General features: G+C 42.3%; 1 protein-coding gene across 1 annotated transcript; it reads right to left on the reverse strand.

Annotated features, from left to right (window-relative positions):
• Positions 1–1,862: 1,862 nt before the first annotated feature.
• On the reverse strand, positions 1,863–14,880 carry plppr3a (phospholipid phosphatase related 3a). Its single transcript, XM_078278110.1, is given in 9 exon segments — positions 1,863–2,086; positions 2,089–2,770; positions 3,212–4,036; positions 4,931–5,104; positions 7,072–7,129; positions 10,236–10,431; positions 12,246–12,375; positions 14,229–14,414; positions 14,800–14,880. Coding segments are annotated over 9 exon segments (2,556 nt in total).
• Between the last annotated feature and the right edge of the window lie 4,000 nt (positions 14,881–18,880).

Below are 18,880 nucleotides of genomic sequence, written 5' to 3' on the forward strand. Positions count from 1 at the left end.
AATTGAATTAAATGTACAACAATGAAAGATATTTTACAACCTGACAACCCAAAAGTTGTTCTTAAGAATGTTTTAGTAGTGATCCATAAAGCATAAATAAAGGATCATTAATAAAGCAACAACTTATAAACCCCTTATAAAATATGCATAGTTAGAAAGTGGTACCAACATCTTTGAAATGCTAACAGCTACAATCAGAGACTGCTAGCAACACGAGCCACTTCTTCGCACAGAACCGGCACCCGCTTGAGTCAAAGTGCACGTCGGTGGTGATGGCATGCCGCGCTGCTGGCTGGGCAGCTTCCCATTAACAGTCCCGTCACCACTGTGTGCCAGAGGGCTAAATGCGAAGGGCTACGGAGCGAAGAGTTTGCTAGCATGGTTTGATAAACAAACGTTAATCTCCTTAGTGCTGCTTCAGGCTCCGTGGCAGGTTTTGCACACAGCAAAGACAAACTGGCTGCCATGCTCGCTGTGCTGCGCGGCCCAGCCACCCTCTTCACTTTAGGAACAATTCTCTTTCCATTCCACCGCCTCTCATGTTTACAACAGTAATCCATTCAGTGACGTCTGTATCGGGGTGCCCAACTGTGCGTGATCCTCCTTATGCCCACTTCTCATCCTCCTTCTCACACCCCAACCAGAAGCAACGCTTCCTAAGCTGGCTCTCTCTGGTGGATACTGACAGATTTGCTTGGCGTCAAACATACATTTCCCAATTTGGTTTGTGTACTCAGAGGGGTAAAAAGACTGTTTGTTTGTTTGTTTTTGTGGTTTGTGGCTAAATACTCTTGAACCTGTGGTTGAACTTAAAGCTATAGTGTGTAGTTTCTGTCGCCCCCATGAGGAATTCTAAGTGATGACAACATCACTGTTGTATCCATGACACAAGCCTTCCGCAGTTGCTAGTAGCCAAGGAGGACACGGAGGATTAAAAAAACATGATGGACTCTTCAGAAGAGGTAATTATCTTCACTCGAGTTTCTGCGTGCGAAAGTCGCCGGACGACAACAATTTCTAAACACAGCCATGCTGAGAAATACAGAGAGAGTTGTGTGGAGCTGATAGTCTTAATTAGCTTTGTAGCAACTCATTTGGCGATGGCTTGAATGAACGGATGTTCATCAATATGAAAAAAGTTATGCAATAAAGCTTTAACATTACTGCATTATTTTCTTTATTCGTAGCTTCTGGGTGCTTTAAAGCACAAGTTTTTCGACTGGTTACAACAGAAAATTCTCTGTGTGTAATGGCTGGCAGCCTCAAAAGGCTGCGTTAGTTGAAGGAGAGCTAGTATTGCCTGTAGTTGTTTTGTTTTCTCAGTCTTATCCCGCCTCTCAAGGGAAACTTGATTTAGCAAATCCCAGACCGTTCATTGTGATATCTCTCTTTCAGCTGCAGCCTCTTCCACTCCTTCTCTGAATGTGTCTTATAGAAACACGGAGGATGTGCATGCTGAAACTAGGGTTTTTTCATTCTTCCCCCGGCTCTTTTTTGTCTCCTTTCTTGTCTGTTCTTTTCCCAGTCAGAGCTGTTGAGCCGGCGCTGTGGGCAGTACGTGTTAGCAGGAGAAAATCAGATCCCCTGCTGAGTGTGTGTGTGCTGCCAGACCTCCCCATGGTCCTCCACCCCCGCTGCCTCTTCATGTCCAGCATTTTGACCCAAGCTACTGCTCTGGTCTCAGAGTCTCTAAACCTTTTTGTCATTTTTCAAAAGTCATAAATCTCTATTCACCTGCCACAACCTACTTTGTTTCACTGTCTCTTTCAGCCGAGTCTTCTGAAGTACAATCATTGGTATGACAATGGTGTCTTTACTATAACATGCGCTCATTCTGCATGGCCTTGTAGTAGTGCTCCTGCTCAGCATGGCTGCGGGCGGAGACAGAGGGCTGACGAGGCAGGGTGGAGGAGCGGGACAACGCCTGGCTGTGGCCATCCATCAGTAAGTCAGGATGGGGAGGAGGGGGAAGCATGCTGGAGCAGGACGGGTGGGGAGGTGGAGGCATGGAGGATGAGGGGTGAGGCGGTGGCGGCAAAGGGGAAGAGGATGGATGTGGAGGCGGGGGCATTTGACAGGAGGATGAGGGGTGAGGAGGCGGGGGCATTTGGGAGGATGACGGGAGAGGTGGTGGGGGCATCTGAGAGGACAGGTGAGGAGGGGGAGGCATGTGAGAGGAGGCCGGGTGAGGGAAAGGAGGAAGCATTGGAGAGGAACTCGGATGAGGAGGGGGAGGCAAGGGGGAAGGAGACGAGTGAGGAGGCGGTGGCGGTAGAGGGGATGACAGCTGAGGAGGGGGAGGCAGAGGGGAGGAGCAGGTGGGGAGGGGTGGGGGAGGCAGATCCGGTCCTCCTTCGACGCTGACGCTGGCCGAGGAGGAGCACAGCGAGTCCGTTTTCACTGGGAGTGTCCGGTAGTCCCGGTAGTGATTGACATTGTCCTGTCGCTGCAGCGCTACGCGGTGTTGGTCCCCTGTCGTGTCGGCGGCCATCATGTTCCCGCTGATGGTGTTTCTCCACTCCCACGGCTTGCCGTTAGTGGCCGACACACGCACCACTGGGTGGTGAGGGGCATGAGCGTCAATTGTGACGATGCTCCCGCTTCCGGCGATGCTCCCTGGGTTGCTCCCAGTGCAGCTGTCACGATCAGATGGGATCCTGTAATAGGGCGACTCGGAGCAGTTGGACCCACCACCGGAGGAGGATCCACCTTCTGACGCCTTGGTGGACGAAGAGACTCCGTGACCCTGCTGCTTAGACATGGCTATCACCTGGAGGACAGAAGAACATCTAGTCAGAATGAACATAGGAAAAATGCTCATAACGTTACATTGTAGCTTGTTGTAACTGATGTTGTTCCCATCAATCACTTAGACACAAAGACATAAGAAAATAGGGTCCAGGTTGAAAAAAAACAGTTACCCTTTGACTCCAACTATAATAAATGTCTGAACCCTTGTGAGAGTATTTTACATCGGAAAGTAATCAGTGAAATTGCTTTCACTCGTATTCTGTTTTGAGTTTACCATCAAAATAAATCATCAGGTGTGTCGCAGACAGCGTCTGGCAGCTGTTAAACCTCTTCTCCTGTCTAAACTATATTTTTTCAGAACTAGTCACATGCCACTAGAAACCAAAGAATAAATTATTACTCCTCTAAACGATGTAATAACTATGATTGGCAGGCATTCATTTTCTAATTTCTTCCTCACCTGAGTGACTCTTTGCTGGCTGGGCGGCTGGTTGGGCTGCGTGTTGGGCACACGGGGTGTCGACACCGCGATCGGCCCTGTTCCCGGCTCCTTCACCCCTCCCTCAGTGAGTGACAGCCACTTGGCGCGGGTTTTGGCACTCTTGGGGGAGACAGGCGGCGGCCGGGAGGCCTCCTCAGGGATGTGAACAAGTGGGGGTGCCACCACCATCCTGGCTCCGGTCGGTGTGGCGGTGCCCTTGTTGGCTTGCACTGTGGGATAAAGAGAGGAAGGCATCTCCTGCTCTCCTTCTCCGGCTGCTGCTCCTTCATCTCCTCCATCCCTCCCGTCCATTCCCTCCTCCTCGTCCCGTGAGCTCTGGCTGCGGACCTCCATCGAGCGCTGCCTCCACTCCGACACCAGCTGCCGGGACCTCTGGGGGTCGAAGGGCACATGGAAAGTCATGTGACGCTGCGTGGTGGGCAGCTCATCTGAGGGGGAGATGGGGCTGTTGCCGTTTGCGACTCTGGGCAAGGTGTTGCTGAAGGTTACCATGGTCTCCTTGCCCATTGGACCCCGGGTTGCCAGGAGCTCCACATCAGCACTGGCACGTTTGAGGGAGGCCAGGGATGCCTTCTCCCTCCTCAACTTACTGCGTGCCCCAGACCCCAGCCCTGCCCCCAGCTCCTCTCTGCTCTCAGACACCCTGGGAGTCTTCCTGTACAGGGAGTCATGACTCCGCTGGCTCAGCACCCTCAAGCCATCCTTCTGCTGAGCTGGAGTCAGTCTCTGTAAAGAGGGAGCGTCTTCGTCTGATGCTTTGAAGTTTCCCACTGCATACACAGCCTGACAAAAGGGATACAGAGAGGAAGGAGGGGAGGAGAAACAAATGAGGAGATAATAAGTACCCAGCATGTTAAACAAAGAAACGTGAAAGCGTGAAAATGTATTTTCTTCAATGTTTGGGAGAATTTCTTTTTTTTTTATATTCCTATTAGTGGGGAGCAAGTGCATGCATAGGCATTTCTCCTCCTTCCTGTTTAATCTGAGGTCAGTATGATTCACTCTCTTCCCCCTCTCTCTTTCACAATTCCTCCTTTAATGACAGGAGGAAGTGCTCCCCTTATTAAAATGTGAAAGACGAGGGAGAAAGAGAGCGAAAGGAGGAGGGAAGCGTGGAAAATGGCAACGACAAGTTTTCTTAAAATCAAGTGTGAAATTGTCCCCGAGAATTCTTATCGGATTATTCATTCTCTCTCCCTTCCCTGCGTAATAGAAAAGGCCCCGCCAAAAAAACTGTTAGGAGAGAGAAGTACGTATGGAAGCCACACGGAGAGGAGAGGTGATTAAAAAAAAAAGAAGCATTTGTTAGCTGTGATAGCGTTAGAATAATACAATGGGATAATTCAGTCACAGCAAAACAACTAAACCACTTAATTAAAGAAAGAAAAAAATCTATTTGTGAGTATTTGGTTATTTCCACCACGCTGCATTGCAGACTGTTAACTATTCCCCGGGGACAAAAACAAATCCCTAAATGCCTACAAACACATGTTGGCGTTCATTTCACAAACAAAATCCTGAAATAGAAAATCCATTTCGAGACAATTCCACTTGTTCAAATGTCTTTCAGCGAGTCATATTAGCATAAAAGGTGTAGTTAAATAGCATTAGGCCCTTGAATATACTTTGCACACAGTCTGATGAATCTTTTGCTTCTGTGCACTTTGCTTAACTAACCAAGTAGACTCCGATGCCGGCTCCTATGACGTATCCCACGTAGACGTCTATTGGGTGACTGCGGTGCTGAGTTATCTGCGTCAGCCCGGCGAGGCCCGCCGCCATGCAGTAAGCAAACACCAGCAAAGGCTTCAGCAGCTTGGTCGTGCAGCTGATGCTGGCATTCAAATACATCTGCGGAGAGAGAAGCACACATAAATATACAAAAGACAGATAGCCAGACAAACAGAGACTGAGGTGGAGATGTCATTAAAAGGCATAACAAGACACTGCAACTAAATTTTGACCTCAACAGTGGATAGATTTAGCCTATAGTTTAGATGAATTATAGAAACTCATCTTAAACTTTGTTGTTAAAGGAATAATTTGACATTTTGGGAAAGACACCTGCCCGAAAGTTACATAGGAAGATTGATACCACTCTCATATCTGTCTGTAGTTCCCCTTGTTTCCAATGCAACTCCAAATATTTGAAGAATTCTCTTTAGGTGACATTATATTGAAAAAGTCAAATAAACTGTCATTCTTTTTGTTCCATGAAAATGCTGTAAATGATACCATCTTAATGAGCTGTTTTAAGACAAAAAATGTACACTGCGTATGAGGTTAACTGAGTCATTAAGATGAATATTCTTTGACAGAAAAACAGAGTGGGGAAATAAGCAGGAGGGACACGGGAAGGGAGACAGAATATATTCATATATTTACAGCGAAATTCTCCGCATGCACCCACTACATTTATATTACATAAAGTGGAGGACAGCTGAGTGACAGACAAGCAGACTTTGCAAAAATGATCCATTTTAACAAGCTTGTCCATGTAGTAGTGAGCATAAAAATTCTACTTTTCTTGAAGCAAGAATCTGTCAGAAGGGTGACATTTCAGTTATTTCCAATGCCATACAATTTTGTTGTCTACTTTGTCAAGTGATCTGCCATTTCTGTCAAATTTCAGTAAATGTCTAAAAAAAAAAAATAATGTGTGAAGAGAAGGCATGGAAGCAAGTGGAATTATTTCACTTCATTGTAAAAGGTTTTTTGAGACTGAATACAATAAATACATGTTTTAATGTGGTGGCAGTAGGGCTGCACGATATTAGGAAAATATCTAATTGTGATTATTTTGACTGATATTGCGATTGCAATATGATTCCCGATATTGGAGGGAATGATCATTTTGTATCATTATTCTCATTTTCATTGATTGAAGTGTGATTTTATTGCGAGGATCTGTACCAAACAAAGATTTTTTCTTTAGTCTGTAGGATAGGATTTGTAGGCCAGGATGTCTCTGCAGCACCACAATACTTCATTCAGAATGGTTTGACACATGTTTTGCCATTAACAAATATTGCACCCCCCCTGCGATTTGGATAATGCAGTAGTTCATATTGCAATTTTGATAAAATTGCGATTAATTGTGCAGCCTTAGTGGGCAGTATAGAACAATAACGTAGATAAAGGATCTGTGAACAGTGTTAATGAGCTGCTTCTCAACTTTGCAGAGATTAGACAACATGTTGTAACTCTAGCAACCAAAACAGCTGCTTTCCTCCTCCTCTCTTGCCTTTTCTCTCTCATCAGAAACCAGTCTGGTGAGTTTTAATGAGCACACTTTGGACTCAGTGAGGCAGCAGTGGTATGGCCAGTAGCTGAAATAGCTATTGGTGGAGGGCGTATGTGTGTGTGTGTGTGTGTGTAGGAGGGTGTTACTTCATGAGAAAGTGACAGTGCTACTCTGCCGTACAGTTCACATGCTGCTGCTGTCAGCACCGAACTACAGAATGACATATCCTATGCAAATGCAATATGCATTAGGATGTAACAGCAAACAGAAATCTGACCTAAAAAGACAGTTCCTGTTATTTTTTTTTATGTCAATTTGGATGGCTCTTTTGGCTTGAGGGTACAAAAACACTGCTGTAATATTAGTGTATCACGATTCTCGATTTTTAGGAATATGTAAATGAAACAGGGTTAACTATTTCAAAGTGACAGTGAATGGACTGTTCATAAGAGAGCTGCACCAACTAAACCCTAAACACATACACAACCACATGCAAGCATACAGTATATGAAAGAAATGCATCATACTCAATATACACAAACATAGAAGGCAAGTAAGACACAGAAGTGCTTACGGAGATATAGACAGCAGCGAAGCCAGAGAGCGTTGCATGCTGGGATGGAAATGTTTTCCTGGGGGGAGAAAGGGGAAAAGTTAGGTGTGAAAGAGGCAAGGCAGAGAGACAAAGAGAGATTTATGTTTTCACGAAAAAACGGAGTGTGTTTATTGCCTCTTGAATAAAGCTGTTTGTGATGTCGTGGTCGTATTTGACATTAAAAACCTCTGTGACTGTGCGTTTGTCAAACTGAGCGTGCGTCCTTGGATGTGAGCATTAATAAACACAAACAGAACACTATGGGGCATTAGTGGGAACATTAGGGGAGAGTGAATGAGTTGAGGTCAAAGCTGCTAATTAAGAGTTTAGAAAACTGAATCATAAATCTCATTTAATTTGCCTTTCTAAGGCACTGTTTGTGTGAGTGTGTTTATCATTGTGTATACCTCCTCCCACTTGTTCAGGACTAAACTAATATAGCAATGCTTGGTCAACATGACATCTACTGAATTGACCACAAAGCTGAATCACTCTTTCTGCTCTACTGAGTCATACTAGTAGTGAGTTTTATGTTGATTGCGTGTCGTGCATCTGACCCCTACTGAAAGCAGAGTTTGATGTTTTTCACAAGCAAATATTATGATGTCATCACTTTCTTCTCATCCCCTTGTGTGTGCGTTTGAAGGTGTGTGTCAGTTGTTGTGGTAAAAGCTGAGATAAAACATTAGATGAATAACACCTTTCCAGGCAAATATGTAATGCTATTCACGCTTTGCTTTGTCCTTGTCCTTTTAGTTAAGGCTTGGGTTTTAGGATTCAGGCTAGAATTACATTTAGGTCATGTTTATGCTAATTGTTGGGGTTAGGCATTTAGTTTTTATTGTTAAAGCAATAGTTCAACATTTTGGGAAATAATATAATATAATATGGTTAGAGTTGCCAAGAGTTAGATGAGGAGATTGATACCACTCTCATATCTGTCCAAACAATATAAGGCTACAGTGAGCAGCCGGTTAGCTTAGCTTAGCACAAAGCCTGGGTACAGGGAAACAGATACAGTAGCCTAGCTCTGTTGGACAGCACATTTGGTTATGTCCCAGACTATTTCTTGTCCGGGTGCAGTAACTTCCTAACCTGACGAGCCAGATGGTTGGTTACACAGAACCATCCGAGAAGGCGTCATTGGAAACTGTTTGGAAAAGGGCAGGCACTTTCAAAAAATATCTGGCAGGTGATTAAATTAATCATCTTTCTATCAAACTTTTGGTAAAGCCAGTCGGGAGAAGAGATAAAACATCTTTTTCACTGAGAAAGTCGTTAGTGCACTTTCCTCTTCTTTCAATTCTGATATAACCTCTTTTAGGAGCCGCCATTGTTGTTTTGGATGAACAGTTGCCTCTCTATGTCGTCACACACACACCTAAACCACATCACAGCTGCCTGTAGCTCCTCACAGGACTCTGATTGGTCCGAACCAGGGTGGTTCGGACACAAACGCACTACTTGAAGTCTGACCTGCTGTGCAAGGTGAGTAACTTCTGGAGTCTCCAAGGAACTGCTCTTGTCCAAGAAATAGTCTGGCTAATAATCCCTTGTAAAAAGGCTAGTTGTCATTTTTATCAGATGTATGTATCAATATAACCATCATAACCGGTTATATTTAATATATGAGAGTGGTATCCTATGAAAGCAAGCAAGTGAGCATATTATCCAAAATGTTGAACTAATCCATTGAGGTTAGTTTTAGGAGCTAGGGAATGCATTACGTAAATATGAGTCCTAACAAACTGTTAGTGTTTGTACTACTAAAATAATCCCTATATCGGCTCTTTTCTGTTTGTATGCACTTATGCCTGTCTAATACCCATATGCTGTAGCTGCTTTGTCTGACCTCCGTCTATTTATTACACACTGTGCTGCTAAAGAGTTTCTTCAGAAGCCAAACTTAACACCTGCAAGTGAGATGCTACAGCTGGGAACACTGAGAATTTGTCAGGGCATTGTAAGTCTTGTGTGCAAATACACACTTAACTTTACTAAGCAGCATATCAATGATAAGCAAATATTGTATTATTTCTGAAATCCAAATGAAAGAACAATTTCACTCCTTCTCTATTTGCTGATTAGTTTTTACCGGCGCACAATTAAAAGAATTTTAACATATTGCTGTTCTACGTGGTATTCTAGCTGCACTGCTACGGACAAAAAAGACCTGTAGAGGGTTGTGAAGACGGCTGAGAGGATTGTGGGTTCCCCCCCTGCCAAATCTGTGCGACATCCATTTAAGTCGTCTCCTCACACGGGCTGCAAGCATCCAGCAAAAGCCCTCACACCCCGGAAACCTCTTCTTCACCACCCTCCCCTCAGGCAGACTGAGAACCCTAGGAGCACGCACCATCAAGCTTCGGAACAGCTTTTTCCCCAGAGCTGTAGACAGGCTTCAGAAACCGACCACCATAACCACCACCACACAGCGTCCCCCCCCCCCCAAACACATACATGCACGGGCACACACAAACTTACGCAGATACCCTGGGCTTTATGCAATAACGGACTCTGTGCAATAATGTCTGTGCAATAACTTTTGTATTCACTGCTCCCCATATTTCTATTTTAATATTCAAGTATTTATTTATACCATGGGTAATATGTGTATTTATGAAATAATGAATGTGTATGTGGTCATGAGCGAGGTGTGTATATTAATTGTATATTAAATATTTTAGATTGTATTTTAATGCTGCAAACTGGATTGCTCCAAATAAGTTTTGTTTAAATTGTGTATTTGTGTAAATATATGCAATGCCAATAAAGATGTAGCTAAATTAGTTTTAGAGTATAGTACAGTACGCACTCCTGCAAGATAGGGCTGTGTAGCAATATTCAGTATACTAAGAAATTACTGTAAATCCTTGTATTACTGTAACTCAATGTGTTCTGTAGCAAAGGGATCTAGCATGGCTAAATTCTTATTTAATGGCATTGGAGCAGCCTGCTAGGAAAATAAGAAGCATACACTAATATCATGTAATAAATGCACTGTATATCTGTTTGTGTTCATACTGTATGTTTTATATATTTTTGTATAAGTGGATACAGATTATGAATTCAGGCAGATGGAGACTTTCTGTGTGTCCATGGATGCCGTTTTAAAGCTCTCTCCATGCATCTATGTGTCTTACCTCGCTGACATGATGGCATACTGGTCTTTGCCCATGCAGATGTCCCGTGTGATGTAGGCATTGTTGTCACATGAGACTCCCAGGGCCGTGTAATTGGGCTGGCAGACGGTGAGGAAGAAAGGGGCGTGGTAACCAGTTGCTAACTGGATGACATCTGTCACCAGGGCTGTTGCCAGGAGACCGAATACATGAACACCTGAGGGAGAGAGGTAAGAGACAGAGATAATAGCTGAACAAAAAGCCCCTGGTGTTTTCTTCACTAGGCTATGAGCTGTTCACTTATGATTACCTGCAGTTGCGGATAAAAAGATGACACTATTTACTCCAACAACCCAAAGTGACACCCCAAGCCTTCAGTTTGTTACCGTGTAAAGCTTTTCTGCAGACAGTGAAATTTGGCAAGGTGAATTAATTACTCTTTTCACTTCAAAGCTCAACGTATGCCTCAAGATATTTCTCATGGAGCATTATATCAAGTCTATTTCTTTTCAGGTCATGTAATTAGCTTATTTCCCTACTCTAAAAAGTGGAATCAAGTTGGAGGCTCAGCCGGTAAGTGAAGCAATTTGTCTGAGCCAAAACTGATTTCCATCTTAAAAAACAACAACAGCATTTCGTTCTTTACTGTCAGTGGGCAGTTCTTTACAATGTTGACTATGTTGTTAGCCTAAAGGACCAAATGTGAACTACAGATGGAGATATGTTAATCTCCCGGTGACCTCACTTTAAAGGATTAGTCCTCTGTATTGATGGCCATATGCACAAGTTGCCAATTGACTTAAATACACTGCATCAGGAATCACTTCAGTGAGGTGCTGCTTTCGGATCATATAATTTAGATAGCATATATACAAAATAATGCGTTGTGGCAAACCACGTCAATAGCCATATGTGAAAGGTTCCCTGAGCAAAAACTTAAACCTTATATTTGTTCCCTAATCGTTAGATGCTGTGGAAAGTAATTTACCTTAACTACCATTTTTTAGTTATGTGGGGTGGTGATGGCGCAGTGGATATGACACATGCCTTTGGTGTGGGAGATCTGGGTTCGATTCCCACTGCGATACAAAAACCAATGTGTCCCTGAGCAAGACACTTAACCCCTAGTTGCTCCAGAAGCGTGCGACCTCTGACATATACAGCAATTGTAAGTCGCTAAATGACATGTAACGTAAATGTGGACAGTGATAACTCATAAATGCAACATAAGCATATGGTTAAACTGACTGTTGTGAATACGTTACATTCCATTCTGAACAAAGTCTCTCTCATCTATTTGAATTGGTATCATAAATTTTCATCAAATTGTTGTTTTCCTTCCTGAAGATTTATCTGCGTGAACCTACCTTGAATCAATCTTCCCTTCCTCTGGTGCCTCTTTCTTATCTGTCTACTCTCACGTCATCAAAGTGAATGGAGCCATTGTTAGAGAAAGTATATATATATATATATATATATATATATATATATACACACATATATATATATACATATATATATATACACACATATATATATATACACATATATATACATATATACACACATATACACACATATACATATATACACACACACACATATATATATATATATATATATATATATATATATATATATATATATATATATATATATATATATATATATATATATACACACACATTGACTGACAAAAATAGGCAAATTGAAACATGTTCAGACATGAGTCTGAAGATGGCTTCCACTATAGTGTCACACTTACGCAGTTCCCAATTAACTTATATACACAAAATAAGGAATCGCTTCGGTGCTTGTTTCAAATAATTTTTAAATGCCTCTTCATCACCAACAGAATAAGCATCCGTGAGAAAATAATGCCGTTTGACAAACAATGCGGTTAATGAGTCCCTCTAAAAGATGGCCCCTGAGGCAAGCTAAATTACAACCATTGCTTTGTCCATAGCAACGGCCACATATCCACCAAAACTCCCTCCAAAAAGCCCCAAAAGGATTGGTAGTTGGACATACCGACGAAGCGCACGGTTCTGCGTAGGAAGGAGTTGAAGCTGCAGCCTCCAGCATTGATGCTACTCTCCGACTTGGGACATGTCTTCAGTTTGGACTGCAAACAGTACATCAGGCCCTCCCCCATCATAATCTACAGACAGAGAGAGAGCAGTAGGTAAGGTTTGTGGAAACTTGCTACATTTCTACTACATTTATGTTGTATAGTGCAAAACGTAAAGCACTGAGAGAGAAACAAAGCAAGAAAGAGACAAAAGGAGAAAAAAATAGAGAGGAAAAAGGGTTAAAATGCTTTTAATGTCAAATCCCTTCAGGTGATTGTCATCTACGGTGAGAGAGAGCGCTACGGAGGGAGAATGGAGGCAAGGTGCTATTGAATAGTGATCACTTCTAATCTGAGTGATAGATGAGTGTTGGAGAACTCTGCTCGTTTCCATGCTGCTGATGGATTAGCGGTGTGTGTGTCTTTGTATTGATTGGGGGGGTGTTTGATGGTGTGTATTGGAATGTCAGGTGTGTATTTATCAATATGTCCATTGATTCTGCAGATAGGACTTGCTTTGTGACTGTTTGGAGGAGCTGCTGTATGTTTGCATATTTCTGTGATTTATGTATTTGTCTGTACACAGGCGTGTCTGTGTGATGTGTGTGTGTGTGTGTGTGTGTGTGTGTGTGTGTGTGTGTGTGTGTAGAACTCACAAACAAAACCCCAAACCCCAAGACACATTAGATCCCTAACCCTCTGAGACAAGATTAATTCTGCTGACTACGATATGGGAAGTTTTGTTCTTGTAAAGCTTCACCAGTAAACATTTTTACATGAACAGTGGATCAAATGTGGCTCAATGATAAATCCACAGGGAATTATTAGTCAACAAGCTTTTTTCAGACCACAAATTCTGCATTCATCAGTTCCAGGTGAAAAAAAGATCTGATTAGGGACCATTCAGTATTTATGGAATGGACCACCGGAGGAAAATAGGGGAGGGTCGTGTCTTTTTATTCTTTGCTGAGGGGAGGGTCATCCAACATTTTTCAGTCCTATAGACATATGGGGCAGGGGGAGCTGCCTCCCTGGTGGCTGAAATGGATAATTGCATTGTTTAAACAATGAGTGGAATAATTCTGGCATGATCAGATATTTTATAAATATCTTAAATAACACAAAACAACTAAATGGTGGTAGGTAATACATCAGATTTCATATACTGCTTTAGTAAAAAACAAAATATTACCTGGCTGACGATGGGAGCAGCAGGACGCACAAAACGAAAATGACTGTTGTACTATGTCTGGACATCTTACCGTGCCAAGGTTGCAATAAAGGTTTCCTAAATGCCACATTTGATGTCAGCTTACTAATTGATTGCGCGTTTTGTGTAGATTTGGACTTTTATACGTTTATTCCGCTTTGTTTAAACGGCGAAGTGGAGAAAGCCTAGTGACGAGTCCATAGCAACCAGTTTGTGTGTTGAATATTACCCAGAGTGCCTTGCTGAATGGTCTCAATATTTTATTGTTTTATTTCATGTGAATACTAGTTTACTAGAGGAGAGTAACTTAGTGTTTGAAGTAATGCAGGAACTGTGCATTTAGGACCAAGAAGCTGCTCCTTTTGAGAAAAATACACATTCTCCAGTGTTGACCCACATTTACATACAAAAGCATCAATTGCATACAAGATGGAACTGCTGTGTTTAAAATATGCTTTTACTACAGGCGTTTAGTCACTATGGCTATGCTGTGTGTGCATTTAAACGGGACACTTATTGGTTTGATGTAATCCTATTTTTCCGATAATAGGAACATTTGTGAATACATATATTGTCATGTAAAAATCCATTAGATCAGCTATCCATCTTTGAGGAAATATAAGAGCATATTTATCTGCTTTTGAGAGAATTTGGTACTTGGTTCCATGGAAGTCCGTGAATGGAACTAAACCAGTCTAGCAGGTGATGTTAGGCTAGCTTGGGATTGACTTACGGACGCTGCAGGACCAGCGAAGGCCAAACTCAGCAGCATCAGCAGAGGGATGAGCTCATCCCCCGTCTCCACGTACGGCATGGAGAGGTCACGGTCATGGCAACGGAAGCCCACCATTGCCGGGGACAACACATCTGTCAGTTCCAGGAAGTACAGGGACACCAAGGAGGACAGGACGATTGGGAGCTAGACAGTCATGCACGCACACACACACACACACACACACACACACAAGGACAAAGCAAAGTGTGAATAGCATTTCATATTTGCCTGGAAAGGTGTTATTCATCTAATGTTTTATCTCAGCTTTTACCACAACAACTGACACACACCTTCAAACTCACACACAAGGGGATGAGAAGAAAGTGATGACATCATAATATTTGCATGTGAAAAACATCAAACTCTGCTTTCAGTAGGGGTCAGATGCACGACACGCAATCAACATAAAACTCACTACTAGTATGACTCAATAGAGCAGAACGAGTGATTCAGCTTTGTGGTCAATTCAGTAGATGTCATGTTGACCAAGCATTGCTATATTAAAAAAAGGTGATTCATCAATACATACCTCTACAAAATAAAAGCATGGCAGCAGCGTCATGCTGTCTTTGGGTGGTTTCTTCTTGGCTTTGTTTTTGGGGGATGTCATCTTGGGGTGGGACCAGTCACAGCCTGTTGGGATAACAGAATGCGAAGAAATGTCAGAGAGGAGGCTTCAGAACACTTTAGTGGATTTTCACCATCTATATTCGGTCCGGCAGCGTCAGACACCGCCTACCAAGAGCCTGGGTCTGTCCGAGGTTTCTCCCTAAAAAGGGAGTTTTTCCTTGACACTAAATGCTTGCTCTTGGGGTGAATTACTGGAATTGTTGGGTCTTTGTAAATTATAGAGTGTGGTCTAGACCTACTCTATCTGTAAAGTGTCTTGAGATAACTCTTGTTATGATTTGATACTATAAGTAAAATTGAATTGAATTATATTTCTAAAAGTATTCTAAAAAAAAAAAAATTCTAACTTCTGTCAGGCTTGGACTGGATCTGATGATAAAACATTGGTTCAAAAAGTTTTCAAAGGCGGGCTAAGCCTTAAATGTTTTATAGTGCACACATTAAAATGCATCAGTTTAAAGAATGAGACCTCTTGTTAGTAAAAACGTATGTAATGTATTCTGAACAATTTTGTCAAAGTGTTAATGCATTATTAGTTTTTGTACACTCGGCAACACAGACAAACACAACACATGCAAGGTTATTAAGATGCTAAAACATGGTAAACAGCAGAAACTACAAACAGAAATATGAAATTAAAAATGAAGCTTTTAATGGCCAAATGGTTTTTACACACTAAATGCATCTTCCTCACAAACTCATAGACACACACACACGCCATCAGTAACCTGTAGGCGATCAAAAGGCCTCAGAGAGAAGTAAGAGCCAAGGGCCCGAATGGAAAACTAAACAGTGTTAAATATTCACAGCTCTCCCTACAGCTCCCTATTTCTCTCTTTTCTGCCCGTTATTCTTCTCTCTCTACATCTGTCCTCTACCCATTTCCTTCCTTCTCGCTCCCTCAATCTCACCCTCTTTACCTCTCTGTGTCCCATTTTACATATCACTTTCTCAATCACCTTCCATCTATCCCTTCCTCTTCCCTGCCAATCTGCCTTCATTTAACACTTTTCTCTTGAATTCTCTTTTTTTTCTTCGATAGTTCTTCTTTCTACCAACATCCACGGCTGTCCTGATATCTTTGTTTGCTTTTGTTTGGTCAGTGTTGACTTTTTAATATAAATTACATACGTACTAGCCAATATGATGAATGTGAGGATCAGTTGTGTCACTCTCTAAAACATGCAATGAAACCTGGCTGCTGTACCTTGTGTCACAGAACTGCTGAACCAGCTAAAATTAATTATGCTATATAGAATGGGTTTCAGTGGAGAGTGTTGGTATCCCATTATTGTGTAAAGGACATTTTCTACTAGCAATTACCCTCTTTTTGGCAGACAAATTGACAAATATAAGGCAGATTGAATATGAGCACAAAATCAGCTGATCTGAGGCTTCGATTCCAAAACTACTTTGCTTAAAGAAACTCATATTGCCTGAACGCTGTCTCGGCATCTCTACCTCTTTCTGCCTCCTTCATCTCCTGTCTCTCCATTTTATTGTCGTTTGCTCTGTGTTTGCTTTGCTTATTTCTCTCTCACTGGCACTTTCTCTCCTTTTCTTTCTCTCCACTGTTTTGTCTTTTCACAGCATATCTGTCTACCATACTCTCTCTTCTTTTTCAACCTTTCTACACCTTCTCTTGCCAACTGTCCTTCCGTCTTAACACCTCTCTCTCGACCTCTCCCCCCTTCTCTCTTTTCCTCCATCCTCCTTTCTCGGTTTCTGTCTCTTTCTCCAAGATAAGAGGGCCTGACCCTGAGGCGGTGTATGACACAGAATCAAAGACTTCTCAGTGTAATTTCCATGACCGCTGGAAATAAAGAGGAGAGGAAAGGAGAATAGGAGAGAACTGGGGACAAGATAAGCGGAGATCAAAGACACAACGAAGAGGAATGATTTTAAAAAGCGGAAGAGTGTAGCTCCAGTTTGTATATACAGTGTGTATGGCTGGTAGTGCTGGTGGGGGGAGGATCTGAGACAGAGAGGATATTGGGATGGGTGGATTTCAGTGTAGCCAAAAGCAGCTTAGGAAGACACTGGGTCCTGGGTGTCACTCTCCCAGCCGCTTGGTCTCTCAGTGACCTACTCCAGTCAGCACTTAAACCTTAGCTTGCGCGCACACACACACACACACACACACACACACACACACACACACACACACACTTTACTGAAGGCCAGTTTATCTATCCCACCAGCATTTGTCCTCTGGGGCACAATGTCTGATGGCAAAATGTGTGTGTGTGTGAGAGAGAGAGAGACAGAGAGAGGTGGACAGAAACAGTCTGTCAGTCTGTTAGACGGCGAGGAAGATACAAGACTCAGTGACCACCAACACAGGCGTGGGGGTGGAGGTGTTAGAGACAGATAGTATAGACGAGGAGTATAGTATGGTCTTGTATAGTACAATGTGGTGCAATGTGTTTTTTGCACGTCAGGTTAATTGTTGAGTAGTGTCACTGATAATGGATGATGGTGATATGGTGTAGTATAGTATGAACCATTTGTACATATAGCTACAAAAAGCAGTGCACCAAAATGGTTATGTATTCCACGTGTTTATTGCTGCATGCATTACATTGACTGCAGCTGTATAAGAGGGCTTTGGTCCACGTAGGGAGGAGTTTGGGGTGCAACGCATTCTCATGGACGGGGTGGTATGATATCGTACAAAAACGTACGCATAACAATTCAAACGATATCCTTTATGAAACTACGGCGTCCGCCAGGCCAGTCACGTAACAACCTGTCACATGACAGTTACATATAGGGTTCTTTACAATTAAATTTAGCCGAGAAAATGTTACCGGGTACAGGGCACCGTGAGCATCCCGGGCATTTCAGCGGCCGTTGCCGTTGAGTTTAGCTGACAAAAGTGGATCGTCACGCAACGGCGACAGTTAAAATGTAGGCACTAAAACAACTAATTATATTAGAAAAAATGTACAGCACATTAAAACACCGGTCCCCTTAAGTAGCACTCCCGGAAAACAAACACACAATTCCTGGGTGAAAGTCTTGTGTTTTCCCTGGGACACAAACTCTGCTCCCCCGCTTAAAGCTTATGAACAACCCATCCACCCCGCAGGCTGTTCTCATGAACCATTCGTACATAGTATACAAGTACGCTGTAATAGACAGATGGTTGACACATTTCAGGAAAACCAGATATCTAGTGTCTCAGTGAGGTGTTGGGCTACCAGAAAAAGCTTCAGCGCTACTTAGCATTGATTCTCCAAGTGTCTGGAAGACTACTGGAGGGATAGACACTATTCTTCCAAAATAAATCCCTAATTTGATGTTTTTATGATAGTGTTGGAGAATACTGACGAAACATGCCAGTCCAAAATCTCCCATAGGTGTTTCAGAGGAGTATTATTATATAGTATACATAGAAGTAGTAGAACACATTTAAGCTCGGTACTGCATGACATAGAGCTGAAACGATCAGACAATGAATCAATTAGTCAATAGTTACAGATTCATTTTCTGCCTATTTTGATCATTATTTGAGTCATTTTCAAGCAAAAACATCACCTAGTTTTAGGTTCTTAGGTGTGAGGATGTGTTACTTTTTTATTTTAAAAACAAACTGAACAGTCAATTAATCAAGAAAATGATTGGCAGATTAATCCATATTGAAAATAATTGTGAGTTGCAGCCTCAGCATGGAACAATATAGCTGAGTGTTTGAACTTAAAAGGGGCTATGAAATGTTTTAAAGAGAGCGGAAAACATGTCGATCACATACATTTATTACGCGCATTATGTCTTTTCATAAACAAGGAAAACCTTTCAATTTCAAATAGTGTGTGACGTGCCAGTTCAAATGTTCTTAAGAATGTATGTTTTTGATTTTTGTTTAAGGAACACCCAGAAAAAAAATGTCATCAAATTAGTATGAATTTGAATTTTGTCAAACTGGGACTAAAAAAAGCCCCCAAATATTTGCTATGAGAAATGTGTTGGTTGATTCC

Source organism: Sander vitreus, chromosome 20 (genome assembly GCF_031162955.1).
Source record: "Sander vitreus isolate 19-12246 chromosome 20, sanVit1, whole genome shotgun sequence".
NCBI lineage: Eukaryota > Metazoa > Chordata > Actinopteri > Perciformes > Percidae > Sander > Sander vitreus.